This window comes from Poecilia reticulata, chromosome 18 (genome assembly GCF_904066995.2).
Source record: "Poecilia reticulata chromosome 18, P_reticulata-male-v2, whole genome shotgun sequence".
Classification (NCBI taxonomy): domain Eukaryota; kingdom Metazoa; phylum Chordata; class Actinopteri; order Cyprinodontiformes; family Poeciliidae; genus Poecilia; species Poecilia reticulata.
This window is the reverse complement of record NC_088847.1, coordinates 14,820,852-14,833,994: the sequence shown is the minus strand read 5'-3', so window position 1 is coordinate 14,833,994 and position 13,143 is coordinate 14,820,852. Positions and strand designations below refer to the sequence as shown.

The 13,143-nt window shown below is 34.6% G+C and overlaps 1 protein-coding gene and 1 long non-coding RNA gene across 5 annotated transcripts in view; one reads left to right on the top strand and one right to left on the bottom strand.

The window, feature by feature from the left end:
* Nucleotides 1–936: 936 nt before the first annotated feature.
* LOC145548926 (uncharacterized) lies at nt 937–3,222 on the bottom strand. Its single transcript, XR_014084872.1, has 2 exons — nt 2,418–3,222; nt 937–1,729 (listed from the first exon to the last, which is right to left on the bottom strand). It is a non-coding gene; the product is annotated as an uncharacterized LOC145548926 (long non-coding RNA).
* A 777-nt stretch (nt 3,223–3,999) lies between these two features.
* LOC103480651 (butyrophilin subfamily 2 member A2-like) overlaps nt 4,000–13,143 on the top strand; it is a 59,237-nt gene continuing 50,093 nt past the window's right edge. The window contains exons 1-10 of one of the 4 annotated variants that reach the window (XM_081599069.1): nt 4,000–4,330; nt 4,459–4,521; nt 6,242–6,613; nt 6,694–6,984; nt 7,254–7,352; nt 7,460–7,495; nt 7,764–7,790; nt 8,072–8,095; nt 8,203–8,247; nt 8,336–11,453. In XM_081599069.1, the coding sequence (XP_081455195.1) occupies nt 4,294–4,330; nt 4,459–4,521; nt 6,242–6,613; nt 6,694–6,984; nt 7,254–7,352; nt 7,460–7,495; nt 7,764–7,790; nt 8,072–8,095; nt 8,203–8,247; nt 8,336–8,928 (1,587 nt within the window). In that variant the 5' untranslated portion in view covers nt 4,000–4,293 and the 3' untranslated portion in view covers nt 8,929–11,453. Of the gene's footprint in view, nt 4,331–4,458; nt 4,522–6,241; nt 6,614–6,693; nt 6,985–7,253; nt 7,353–7,459; nt 7,496–7,763; nt 7,791–8,071; nt 8,096–8,202; nt 8,248–8,335; nt 11,454–13,143 lie in introns of those variants that run through there. The other 3 variants (XM_081599071.1, XM_081599068.1, XM_081599070.1) reach the window with 3 other exon arrangements.

Sequence of the window (13,143 nt, the reverse complement as noted above, 5' to 3'; positions counted from 1 at the left end):
TATGACTATTAATTTAAGTATTTCTTTGTATGTATAACTTGCCCACCTTAGTTTCCCTGTTTTTGGTCAACGTGTGCCTCAACATGTGGTTACTGTTCCTTAGAGGTGGACAGAGGACCCACAATTTATCCTCCAGGAATAACAGTAGCACTTCAACATGTTTTTACTCAAAGTAAATCGTAGCTGAATAAGAAATTAAACAAGAGTAAAGAAGCATTTGGTAAAAAGTTGATCAGTACTGAGTAACTGATCAAGTTATTATTTCATATCTAAAAAAAATTACACAATTAGAAGGCCCAAAATATTAAGTTCAGTGGAAATGTTGGTATTTTAAAGACAAAATGAAAATTAGTTTAAATAATAGTGATGACTCATAATAAATGACTTGAGTAAAAGTAAAAAGTTCAGCATAGTAAGAGTATTCCTAAAAGTTCATTTGAGTTTCAAAAAGTTACTCAACTATATTAAGTAAATGTAATTAGTCACTCCTAAACTCTGCCGTTCTGAGGAATAGGAGAAGGAACTGTTAAGGAAATAAATTAATCTTATTTTGATACTAAACATTGTTTCAATTAACAAATGAATCATAACACCCAGAACATATTCTGTTATGTTATTCAAGGGTGAAGGAACAGAATGACTGGAGTTCTGGCTGAGAGGGACCAGGGCTGACAGTGAGGAGAACCGTCTGCACTGTGAGCAGCACCAGAACTCCTGATGGTCTCCTTCAGGAAGAACCAGAGAGACGGCCGACCTCCACAGAGAAGAGTTCACCCAAACATCAGAGGAAATATTAATGCTGGTGCTCAAACAGAGCAGCCTCTTTTCTTAAACCCAACACACACAGGGTGTTGTGGCCCTGATTAAAAACCTGCTAACTTCAATTAACTGAAACACAGAACATCAAGAAATGTGATGAACTTCAGCTATAGAGTGGAAATGACACAGTGAGATGAAAACATTTGTCTATATCACTCTGTTATACAGGACATTAACATTTTAAAGTGTTTGTTCCAGAGCACCTGATACAAACGATAGCATTAGCTCATCCATCAGACATTTACTGAGGCCTGAAACATGCAGGGCAGACGACCTGAGGACTGACTGGTTAAACTATTTCACTGACACTTCAGACTGCAGATTTCCAATTGAAGGCGTCCGTAAATGAACACAATCATTATTCAATAAACCAAGCTGTGTAAAATAACTGCTAGGGTTGCTATTAAGAACCCAATATGTCATGTTTGTTCATTTCTACGTTGTCGTACATACAAGGTCCTCCACTCACTGTTTAGCTTCATGTTGAAGAATCTTCAGTGTACTGAAACCAAAAAATAAAACGGGTTAAAAACTTTCAATCTGTATTCCATTTTTGTAGCTTTGTTCTATTAAGATTGTTTCGTTTACTTTAAGCCACAAACAATCATTTTATTGTCTCTGGGATGTGAAAACATGAGATTTGATTAAATTAGAACTTCACATATTAGAAGGAACACAGATTTCATAATAATCAAACAGTTTGTTTATTCAAAACGGTAAAATACAAACGGTTAATGCATATCAATGGTATAAGAACAGACACATTTTTTTAAATGAATGTGTCACCAGTGCATTTGGCCGAATGTTCCTGCTCCAGAAAGGTGAAGGTCTCTGGTCATCCTGAAGCTGTGAGCCCACTGGGAGTCTGAAGGGAAACACTGAGACCAGAGGCCTGCAGGATGGACTGCATCTGAAAACATACATGATGGAAACATTAATAAATGTGCTGCGCCAAAAAGCTGTACTTTTGACCTGGTGGCGATGGTACCAGTTATGGTAGATCTGAACTTTGGTTTGATGACCTAAATATGAGAAGCTTCAGACTGACAGGAGTTAGGTTGAAGCCACATCTTGTGAAGTTGGGATATTTTTCCTCCAACAGGATCCAGAGGAATAGCAACAAACCAGAAGTTGGACTAGAATTTATTTCAATGTCATTTGTGAATGTCAGCTTCTCATTTTCAACAGTGCATATGCATGTGGGCCACACTTGGCACACCTCAGGGATGTAACCAAGAGAGGCAGAGATTGTAGCAGGAGTTCAGCTTTTATCCATTCTCCATTCTGTACCCTCACTAAAGGTCACTGTATTCAGGTTGTCTGTTTACAAAGGTAAAACAAGGCGATCGACTCGAAACCACTCCTACCTTTTTACTGTCTTTAATCAACCTGTTGGGCCATTAATTTGAACACGTTTTGTTGATTTTATCCTTAATAAGATGTATTGGATCAGAGGACGTGCTGGTCTCAACATCCTGGAGACGTTCAGTTTGTCACCTATTGCCGAGATCAACTCAAAACCTCCCGCGATCGTAATTGAGCCCCATTGATTAAATATGACTGTAGTTGGAAAACAAACATCAGCGTTAGTAGCTTACCGTGTAACGTCTGGGCAACCCGAGGATCCTGGACGGACAGCAGCGGTGCATGTCTGAAAGATGGCCTCCGATGCAGATCTCCAAGGCTCTCCACTCTCATTCTTTCAGCCCGATGCTCCGTAGCTGCCTCTGGATATTGCAGTTCACTTACGATGTACAGTAAAGTTGCTCCTTATAGTTGGATCACAGCTGGTAGCTACGAAGGTGTCCCGAACCTTCAATCGTAAGCCAACTTCAGCGGCCGCTTCGTTCAAACTATAAAAACTCCCGACGGTGAAGCTCTGAGTCCATGAGAGCCGCCAACTGAAACACGTTCTGTCTGAGCGGCCACACGAGAACTAAAGTCAGGAGTAATAACACTATTTTCTAATGAAGTTATTGATAACCCGTTAGTAGGTCGCCATCTTTCTTGAAGCAAAGTATGGGTGTGACGCTAACCAACCAATTGGGGAAGTTGTAGCCTGATGACGTGCCTCTCCTCATTTGCATTTATTTTTTTCCTAAGTTTTGCGGGGAAATAGAATGTGATAAATAAGAAAATAAGGAAATACTAAATAAATAAGGGGAATTGGAAAATGGGAAAAGTAAAGATTTTTCAAACAAATGTTGAATGAAAAATAGATAAAAGAAAATTGGGTAAATAAAAAAGGGATATATGATAAATTGATTAATGAAACTGGGAAATAGAAAATCGGGTTAAAGGAAAAAGGAAATCAAAAAATGTTTAAATTAAAAAATAGATTAATGAAAAATGGGTAAATAGATAAAGGGATAAATGAAAAATGGACAAATGAAAAATAGATTAATGAAAATAGATTAATGAAAAAGAGAAATAGAGAAATTGATAATCTGAAAAATAAATAAATGAAAAATTGGGTTAGTAAAAAGGGAAATTGAAAAGAGGTTAATTGAAAAATAAATTAATGAAAAATGGGTAAATGGATAAAGGGATAAATAAAAATAGATTCATGAAAAGAGAAATTGGGAAATTGATAATATGAAAAATAAAGAAATGAAAATGGGGTTAATGAAAAGCTAAATTAAAAAATGGTTAAATGAAAATAGATTAATGAAAAGTGGGTAAATGAAAAATAGATTAATGAAAAAAGGGAAATTGAGAAATTGATAATATGAAAAATAAATAAATGAAAAAATGGGTTAATGAAAAAGCTAAATTATTTATTTAACAAATTATTTATTTATTTCACTCATTTTCTTCATTTTTTGATTTATTTTACTCATTTTTTATTTATTTCACCCATTTATTTATTTATTTAATTTTGGCTGAAATGGCTCTCCATACCTGAATTCCCAAATTATGAAACATAAGACATATTTTGACATGCATATACATTTTATACTGCAAAAATATCATTAAGTGAGTTAAAACAGACATATTGCTGGTATATTACAATATTACAATATTGCACTATTTATATTTTTCAGCTCAGAGCATCAGCTCATTAAAACCTGATCTTTAACATCACAGTGTGAAATAGCGCCTTCAATAACATTTGCGAAATGAATTAAATATTTTTGGATGCATGATATAAGAACTACTCCGATGGAAGTGTGTTAGGCATCCGAGGCCCTTTTCCTTTAAGACATTTTCATGTCACCACAGTCTCCACCCCGCCGAGCCGAATTGAGCGGCAGTTTTTGCAGTCGAAAGTGAAAGTAGAACAGACTTCAATCTGGACGTCCATTTTACATCTAAGGCGTATTTTAGCCACTAAAGGCTGTGAAGGCAGATTTCAGGTCAGATTGACCTCCTCGACTTGAATCACGCCCAATACCGCCTTGTCAGAGAGAATCCACCGCAGCTTTTTGTTGAATTTTTTGTGTTACATCACCTTGGATTCACTAAAAAGACACGATGGGTAGGCCGAGTGCTACATGTGCTGCTTTAGCTTGTAAATATTACCAAGATTTAATTCCGCCGTGTTAAAACTGCTCTTATCTCCAAGTTATGAGGGACAAATTTTGTTTGTCTTCCTATAATTGCTGCTGTTATTCATTAGTGTTTTTTTTCTCATTCCAGATAATCGGATGATTCACTTTTATTTTCTGGCGCTTCTTTTCTCGCCTTGCTGTTTCGCTCCCAGTAAGTTTCTTTCATCTGTAAATCTCCTCCCACTCCTATCTGAGTCATTACTACAAAAATAATCATTATTAACTTATCTGTGTATGTGACTGACTTGCTCCCCCCTCATTGACTCTTGGCTTGCTCACCAAATCTTAAAACTTAGACAGTTTACTAAACAAAATTAATTTTGGAGTACCATATTCTCCCCTCCAAATTTGTGCACTGAGGGTAAAATGGGGGGGGGGGGGGGGATGCATTTAAGCTTTATTTTTACATGCTCGAAGTTAGCCCATAAAGCTGATTCTGAATTTAATTATTGCTCCTTAGGAGCCAGCAGAGAAAAATGTTGAAATAGCAAATGTTAATGTTTTGCAAATGTTAATGCTGGTTGATAAGTTTGTAAGAGGCATAATTCAAAATAAAATATTTTGACACTTTTCATATATTTGACATACCTGGTGCTGCAAAGTCTCATTAATAGTCATCTAGGAACTTGTATAATGCAAAACATTTGGTTTAGAAAGCTTATGATAAACAGGAAACTTTTTACTTTAAAACATTTTTTTAATATTCAATTTAGTTGTGCTACAAAATAAAAGAGGGCTGATTAAGATTTACTCCACCATACACTGCCCATCTGTGGTGAGAATACAAAAGAAGCAGCATACATAAACTTTATGTAGTATGCAATGACGGTATGAGGCTAGTACTTAAAGTGCATAGATGGAGTAGCGATAGCCATATGTTTGTAAAAAGTTATGAACAAATTAATGTGTAGATTATATGTGTCATGCAATAATGTAATTCATAGTTTAGTAAACCCTGCACTGCGTCTGTGTGAGATCAGTGGAACCACTGGGGTCATCATTTATTTGTTACTCAGTGAACAATATTATGTGCCGTGTTTATTTTTACTTTATTTTATTATCTCTGTTTCATCTTTTTACTATGTCTGGAATAAAGACATGATGCTGCCGATGATAAATGTTTGGCTGTTGAACTGGACCTTTCAAGGTCACTATCTAGCTAACTTTCTATGAGCAGTTCCACAAACCATTTTGATAAACATTATAATAAAAAGAGAAATACAAAAATACCTACATCTTGACTTTTTTCTATTCTTCCTCTTTGTTTTCCTCTGCCCCTGAAGAATAAGTTCTTCTTTGCGACGTTGTTTTGCTGGCTTATCTTCTACGATGCTTTGCGCATTACACTGCAGCTAAAATGACCAATGAAGGCCAGTAGGGGGACCCTAAGAAATTGAATTTTTTTCTCTAGCACGTATAAAGAATGATTTCTACATTCATTCATGAAATTAAAAAAAATGTCAATAAATAAATGAACCAGAACGTTATAATGAAATTGTGTGTTTTTGTTAATATAATAATATAGAAATCATGGTGTTTTGGAAACGGCAACAAAGAAAAATGTAGTAAAAACAGCAAAAATATCAATTCATAACCACAGTATAAATGTTAGTGGTTTGAATAAAATATTTATTTATTTATTTATTTATTTATTTATTTATTTATTTATTTATTTATGTTTACCATGCATTGAACCGCAACTATCATTATTTATTGTTTGGGAAATTGATTTAATATAGAGTATGTGGTCTACTGAAAAACTTAAGACAGAGTTGAAGTCATAGGAACATTTTACTTTGACGCACTTAACACACTTAATGTAATATCACAACAAAATGAAAAGATGACTCTGATTTTGATTTTCCTGTCAGTTTCAGAGACTTTCACGGTTTCAGTAAAGTCTACTGTCTCAGTCCAGCGAGGTCATACAGCCATCTTACCCTGCTGGCTCGCTTCCTCTCAGAGTGCAGAAGATATGGAGGTACGCTGGTATCAAGGGAGTGATGAGTTTGATACTCCAGTCCTGCTTTATAAGGCAAGAGTTTTAGACTATTCATCCCAGAAAGCTTTGTTTGCTGGCCGAGTCTCATTCGGCTTAAAGGAAGAAACATCGGGTGGATTAAAGGCAGGTGATGTCAGCCTGAAGCTGGAAAAAGCCACAATTGAAGATATAGGAAGCTACACTTGCTATGTTAGCAGCTCTGTTGCTTATAACAGTGCATCTGTTATTCTGACTGTGACAGGTGAGAACCATGAAACAGAACGAGAACAAAACCAAACAGAATGATGTCCACATCAAATGATCATCTTCTTCTTATTCCAGAAACTGGACACCAACCTCTCCTGTCAGCAGTGATGAGAGACGATAACAAAGTTAACATGAGCTGCCAATCTGACGGCTGGTATCCAAAACCTGAGCTGAGCTGGTCAGACAGCAAAAAAGCTCTCATTCCTGCTAATGTGATGTTTAGCAAAAACTCTGCTGGTTTTTATTCAGTCCATAGTTGGGTTCTGGTCTCCAGTCCCTTTGAGGTCTCCTGCTCTGTTGGGCTCTTCAGTGAAGAACCAAAAGAGGCCAGAATGCGTCTGGAAAATCCTCCACCATTACAAGAAGGTACGTGGTCTCATCTTCTAGGACTGCACAATATATCACAAAGATATTATATTGACACACGACTTTGCCAAAAATGCTAAAGATCAGACAGAGTAAGAAGGACAGTTAAGAAAGAGTTAAAAGAAAAAATAGGCATATATTGCACCTGATTGGTTACCGAAATATTGGCCAATGTTTCTGATGTTGTTTCTGATATTGTTCATCCCTATAACCATTAGTTTTATATGAGAAAGAAGTCTACTAGAACATGTTTGTTATATATTATTCAGAGTCAGGATCCTCAGCTGGATGGGTGGCCTTTGGGATACTTCTGGGAGCTATGTTAGCGACATTCGGAGCTCTTTACTTCGTGTACTCCAGGAAGAAAGGTAAATGTTTGATTTACATCAGAGAGCATGCATTGATGACAATATTTAAAGATGCTGAGATTTTAATGAGCACTGATTTCAGACTTTGTGATATGGTTTCATTTCAGCCATCAAGTCCAAACCAGGAAATGACACAACTGATGGTAAGAAATACTTCAGACACCTTAAACATATTTGTTTAGAACATTTTTACAATGTTTTCCTAAATGTCATCTTCCTTATCTTAAAGGAACAATCATGTAGTTTTATATTTTGTGCTGTTTTCAGACTTAATTAGTTATTTTGTGAATTTAATGTGGAGCATCAATATCCACCACAAACATCACTGTGTAGAATCATCACACAAACAACAGATATGAGCATAACTGACTGGTTGGAATCACTTTCTAAAGTTTTACTTTTATCTTTCAGGGCCCAGTCTCACAAACATTCCTGAAGGTAAAACAGAAGACATAATACATATTTACATATTTTTCTATTTCAGTCAATTCAACATATATGGATGCTTAATGTTTTGGATTTCTCCAGATGTTTGAAGAAATGAGAGGAGTGCAATAGAAACATAAAGTTATTACACATTTTTACAGTGATGTGTTCAGATTTTCAGTCAAATAACAGAATAGCTTGTTGATTAACCTCAATCGCATAGAGATTGTGTTAAAGCTCTTGTATGCTTTGCATAACACGACTAAAATATGTATTTCTGTGTCTTCTTTCAGAGAATGAACCACTTCTGTCAAAAGGTAGAACAGAGTATTTGAAGCTGCTCTTGTTAATATAATCAAAACAAAATCTTTATTATACAAAATCACATTTCTAAGATATTTTCTTTTCTTACTTTTCTGTCCAGCAACACGGCGCTCAGCAGCTCTATTGGAAGCATCCAAGCATTATGGTAATTTTACATTTATTTAATATTATTCTTATTTAGCATTTTACTTCATGATTATATTGATTATAATCTAATTTTCAATTTTTAACAGTGAATGTTCAACTGGTGGACACAGGCAATCAGCTAATAAAAATGAAGGATTCTATACTGAGAGAAAATGCTGATGCAGAGTTTCCAGATGGAGACAGAGTCACCTGTCTCACTGCAGTCAGAGGATCACCTGGTTTCTCTTCTGGACGACACTACTGGGAGGTTTGCTTAACAAATGCAACAGCCGACCTCCTCAAGAAGTCCTGGTGGATCGGAGTTACAGATAAACATAAAATCCCTCATGATGAAAGTTTGTCTCCATCCTCAAAAAATGGTTTCTGGTTCTTGTCTTCTTGCCCCAACCAGGAGGATACTCTTCAGTTTAGCACTGAACCAGAGACATTCATTTATGTTCAGTCAAAACCAAAAACAGTTGGCGTGTATTTGGACTTTGACAACAGAGAGCTCTCCTTCTATAATGTGGAAGAGAAATGTCTGATTGGATCTCTGGCAGCAAAATTCACAGGTGAACTGTTCCCACTTTTTAACCCTGGAAAAGGTGACCAGGGAACAATGAAGTTATTACAGAGATCTGTTCAGGATCAGTCAATTAACACAACATGTGGAGAAGGAGGAGCAGGACTAGTCGGATAAGATTGAGAATCCAGAGGCAGAATGTTAAGTGGCACAAATGAAGAAGAAGAAGGGGGGGAGAACACTGCACAGTGTAATGTTGTCTTGCATACAGTAAAGACTAAAGTAAAAGCTAATAATCAGGACAAGATTTGGATTTAGATAAAAATGTACCTTGTTGCTCTCAAAGTTTAAGAAAGTGCCAAAATGTATTATAAGTTTAGGTTTTCTAAAATTTAAGATCAACATCAATGGTAGCAGTTTCTCTTGAGAAACAATAAATGTCTACACAAAATGTAAGTTGTGTGTATATCTAAATTCACTGATACTGGAGCTTCCTTCAGTGGGTGACTCACAACTAGAGAATGTTAATTAAATATCTGACATTTCACATGTAATTTTTGCTGTATGTGCAGTTAAAGTCAACTTGGATAAACCCAACAAGAGAAATCAATCATTTCCTTGATGTTTCTACAAATATCAGTTATGAATTCTCAAATAGCACTACTGTCAGCTTCTGACTCTAAATCTGCACTTCTTCAAAGCCTGGTTTCAACTGAGACAATCAGTCAGTGGACTAATCACTAGAATCACATGCTACTTTCTCAGAATAGTAACACCGCTCCACTCGATCAGTAAAATAAATGTACATACCTGTGTTACTACATGTGTAGATTCATAATGTCTAAATTTGTGGTACCTCTTAGTGAATATTTACTCATAGTTAACTTGATCTACTGTGTTTCAAGTCATTTTTCTAATTTCATATTAACTGACTTTGATACCTGTTGTAAAACAGGCTAATCAATTTTCCTTTTGTCAAGAGGTATTAATACAAGTTGTCATAAATATTTTTGCTATTATTTTTGTTATATGTTGAAGCTCTACAAAGCTGCCTATTCTCACTACCATCTATAAAATGTATGTTCTTTGGAATAGCTATCAAAGTGATGTTTTGACTTTAACTTGACCTAATTTGTTTTATATCCCAGTATGTGATGTTCAATGGATATATGTGTATGTATTTCTGGGGCAACTCGGAAGCTAAACTAGAAGATTGTATCACTGCGTTAGAGCTTGTTAGGCCCTCAAAGCATTGAGCGAACATGCATACGCTTTAATAGCTGAAACATTTTAGCCACAAGGATGGGAAAGCGTGAATTATTTATTATATGGCAGCTCAGTAAAATTAAGAGCTTCTTTGGCTCCATGGTGCATCAAAAAGTAGCGACACTTCAACAAGCTATTTTTTATAGGCATATAATACAAGTTGGAAATTTAATCAATCAACTTGCATGAAAAACTTGCATGAAACTTTTGAAATCTGCTAATTATTTTATAAAGAAAACTAATGCATCTGTTTGCCATCTTTTTTGTTTTGTTTTACATAGGTTCTACCTTACAATCAAGAAAAGTCATCAAAATTTCTGTTGTTTTCAAGAGTTATTTTTAATGTGGATAAAATAGATTGAAATGTCGATTCTACAACATGATTTGAAATTACATTTGCAATAAGAATATAAAAATGAGAATTAATTGAAATAGACCAAATGTTGACCACTATTTGCCTTCAGACATGGTTTCTGTGTTCAAATTATTCCTGAAGTCTAATCAAATATATATATATATATATATAATTTTTTATTTTATGTTTTTTAAAGGATCCAACCTTCTTATTACAAAATACGATTAACTGAATTGGGTTTTGATAACTTTATTTCTGGATTCTTGCTCTGAGTTCAGTTAAAGAGAAGAAGATCAGACATATTGGAGACAAAATATAGGAGCTGTTTAAGAAAACCAATAGCACAAGAAACACTAATATTTTAAAAATGTTATGTTTGATTTGTATTACTTGATAGCTGATATCGATGTATAGGGTTTGAGCTTTTTACTCCAAATGCTGACAATGAAAATTATTTATTACATGGAGAAAAGGTCAAAATAGGCATATATCTGCTAAAATGGAGCCTAAATATTTCATCTTAAGTGGATGAAATATTTCATATTGTCAATACAGAATTTTATGAATCTTAAGTTGTTTTTTTAAGAAGCAGTCTTTTTTTTAAAGAAGTAGTCGAGTTCTGCATCTTTAAGAGTCCCCATTATGATATGAGAAAAGTAATTAAGTATTCATAACAAAAAGAAAGGAGATGTTGTATGTGGGTAACTATTTCTTTATTGTAAAAATGCTTCTTGGCAACAAAATTATACTCTTGGAAAACCTTTTTTTCTCACAATAACGAGGCTTTGGTTTGTTAAATGTACATTTCTATATTGAGAGTATGTCTCGTTTCTTCATATTTAATGTACCAAAATTTGCACACAAATTTGTAAATTCAGTTCTCTGTTCTTGAGTCTCCTTACTTAAGTATTTATTTTTTTTGATTATTGCTTTTTTTCTTCTACATTAAAATAATTTTTAAGTAGTGCTGCTTTTACTTCAGTAAACATTTTTGCCTGCCCTTGCCAACTCTGACTATAATACAGCTGCTCTATTTTCATGTCTGAATTTAGAGATGTTGCCAATAAAGCCTTTTTATTCACCCATTGTGTTTGTTGTTGTTTTTGATTTGTTTTGAGTAGGCGTGTGTTTTACTTTTTTCTGGTGCTTCTTGTCTTATTGTTGAGCAGCTATAGAAATGTCCCCCTTTGTTTTAATAAACCATTACACAGTTTAGTTTGTGTAAGAAAAATATGTGAAATCTTCAAAGTGTTTTGTGTTTTTTCTTCTGTTTACGTGTGTCATTTAACCGATGATATTTTACTTACTTTTTAAAATAACTATCATTTATAACCTTTTAAATAAGCTATGGAAAAGTAACAAAGTTGTAAATCTTATTGAAGTCATAGTCGTAGGCATCCACGCCGCATTTCCTTTAAGAGACTTTTCATGAATAGTTTTTAAATCCATTCTCTTGCCACTTGCAAGAAAGTGGCACACATTTTTTTCAGCTTCCTTTACTTTGATATTGTTAAATAAATCCAGTGCAACCAATGGACACAAAAGGTCACTGATTTAGTACATTTAATCCATCAGGTGTTTAGTCTTATGTCTGCATGGATTCTATAGAGTATTTATTTACTTAAATTTAGTGTTTATACTTTAAATGCAGTCTTGTTGGAGAACAAACGGCATCATGAGGACCAAGGAATACAACAGACAGATCACTGTCAGTAATTTCACCTTCTTAGAGTCAAAATTTTAGAATAATATGTCAAAGTTGAGCAAGCAGGATATTTTTTTTATGAATGCAGTATGAAGGAAAGCAGAACAATAAATGCTGCTCTTAAATGAAAAATGTTTTGGTTTTGTTTAAGTTGTACATTAACTGCAAATACGAAGAATTTGTAGTCGGGTCCTGTGTCTTTAAGAGAATCGTCTCTCACACAATGACAAAGCTTTGATTTGTTAAATGTAGATTTTTAAATTGAAGACATATCACCTTTATTCATATTTCTATTGTTCACTCCAATGAACAAGAGCCAATGAAAGTCTTTAAAATGCCCTAATCCCAAGAGGACGTTGAAACCAATGCTTGGTTACAAAGAGACTCACCAGAACTAAAAGGTACTTTAATAGTTTTACAACACTTTTCTTCTACTGGAGTCATTTTAATTTGGAGTAAAGCTGCTCTAGTCTGAGTACAGTTTCTGATTACCAGCCAGTAGTAACTTCACTAATGAAGGAGAAACATTTTAACTAAAAATGCATCAAACACAGAAGCACACCAAAAGATTATAGTAAAGTCAAACTTCTGGTTTGCGCACAAGCTTCCTTTAGTGTTTTTTCTTCTGTTTATTTGTGACTCAATTAACTGATGAAAGCTTACTTACTTTTTTTAAATAACGTTATTTATCATTTGTAACCTTCCTTTAAATAAGCTACTGGAAAGTAGTGAAGATGTGAACCTTATTGAAAGTTTTTCAGTCATAGGCATTCAAGCCCCATTTTCTTTAAGACACGTTTCATAAAAAGTGACTTAACAAGTTTGGTTACATATTTTCACACCAAAATGGAAAGTAAAAGTAGCAATTTCTTCATGTCTATTTCAGGTCTTTGTTTGTTATAACTAAGCCACAGAGTCAGGTCAGTTCGTCCCACCTGGACTTGAATCACGTCTAAAACGCAGGAAGAATCATCACCATTTTTTAGTGGCTATACTCATGTCATGTTTGATTCAATGGGTAAACTGAGAGTTACAATGGCGGCTTTAACAGGTAAATATGACCTAG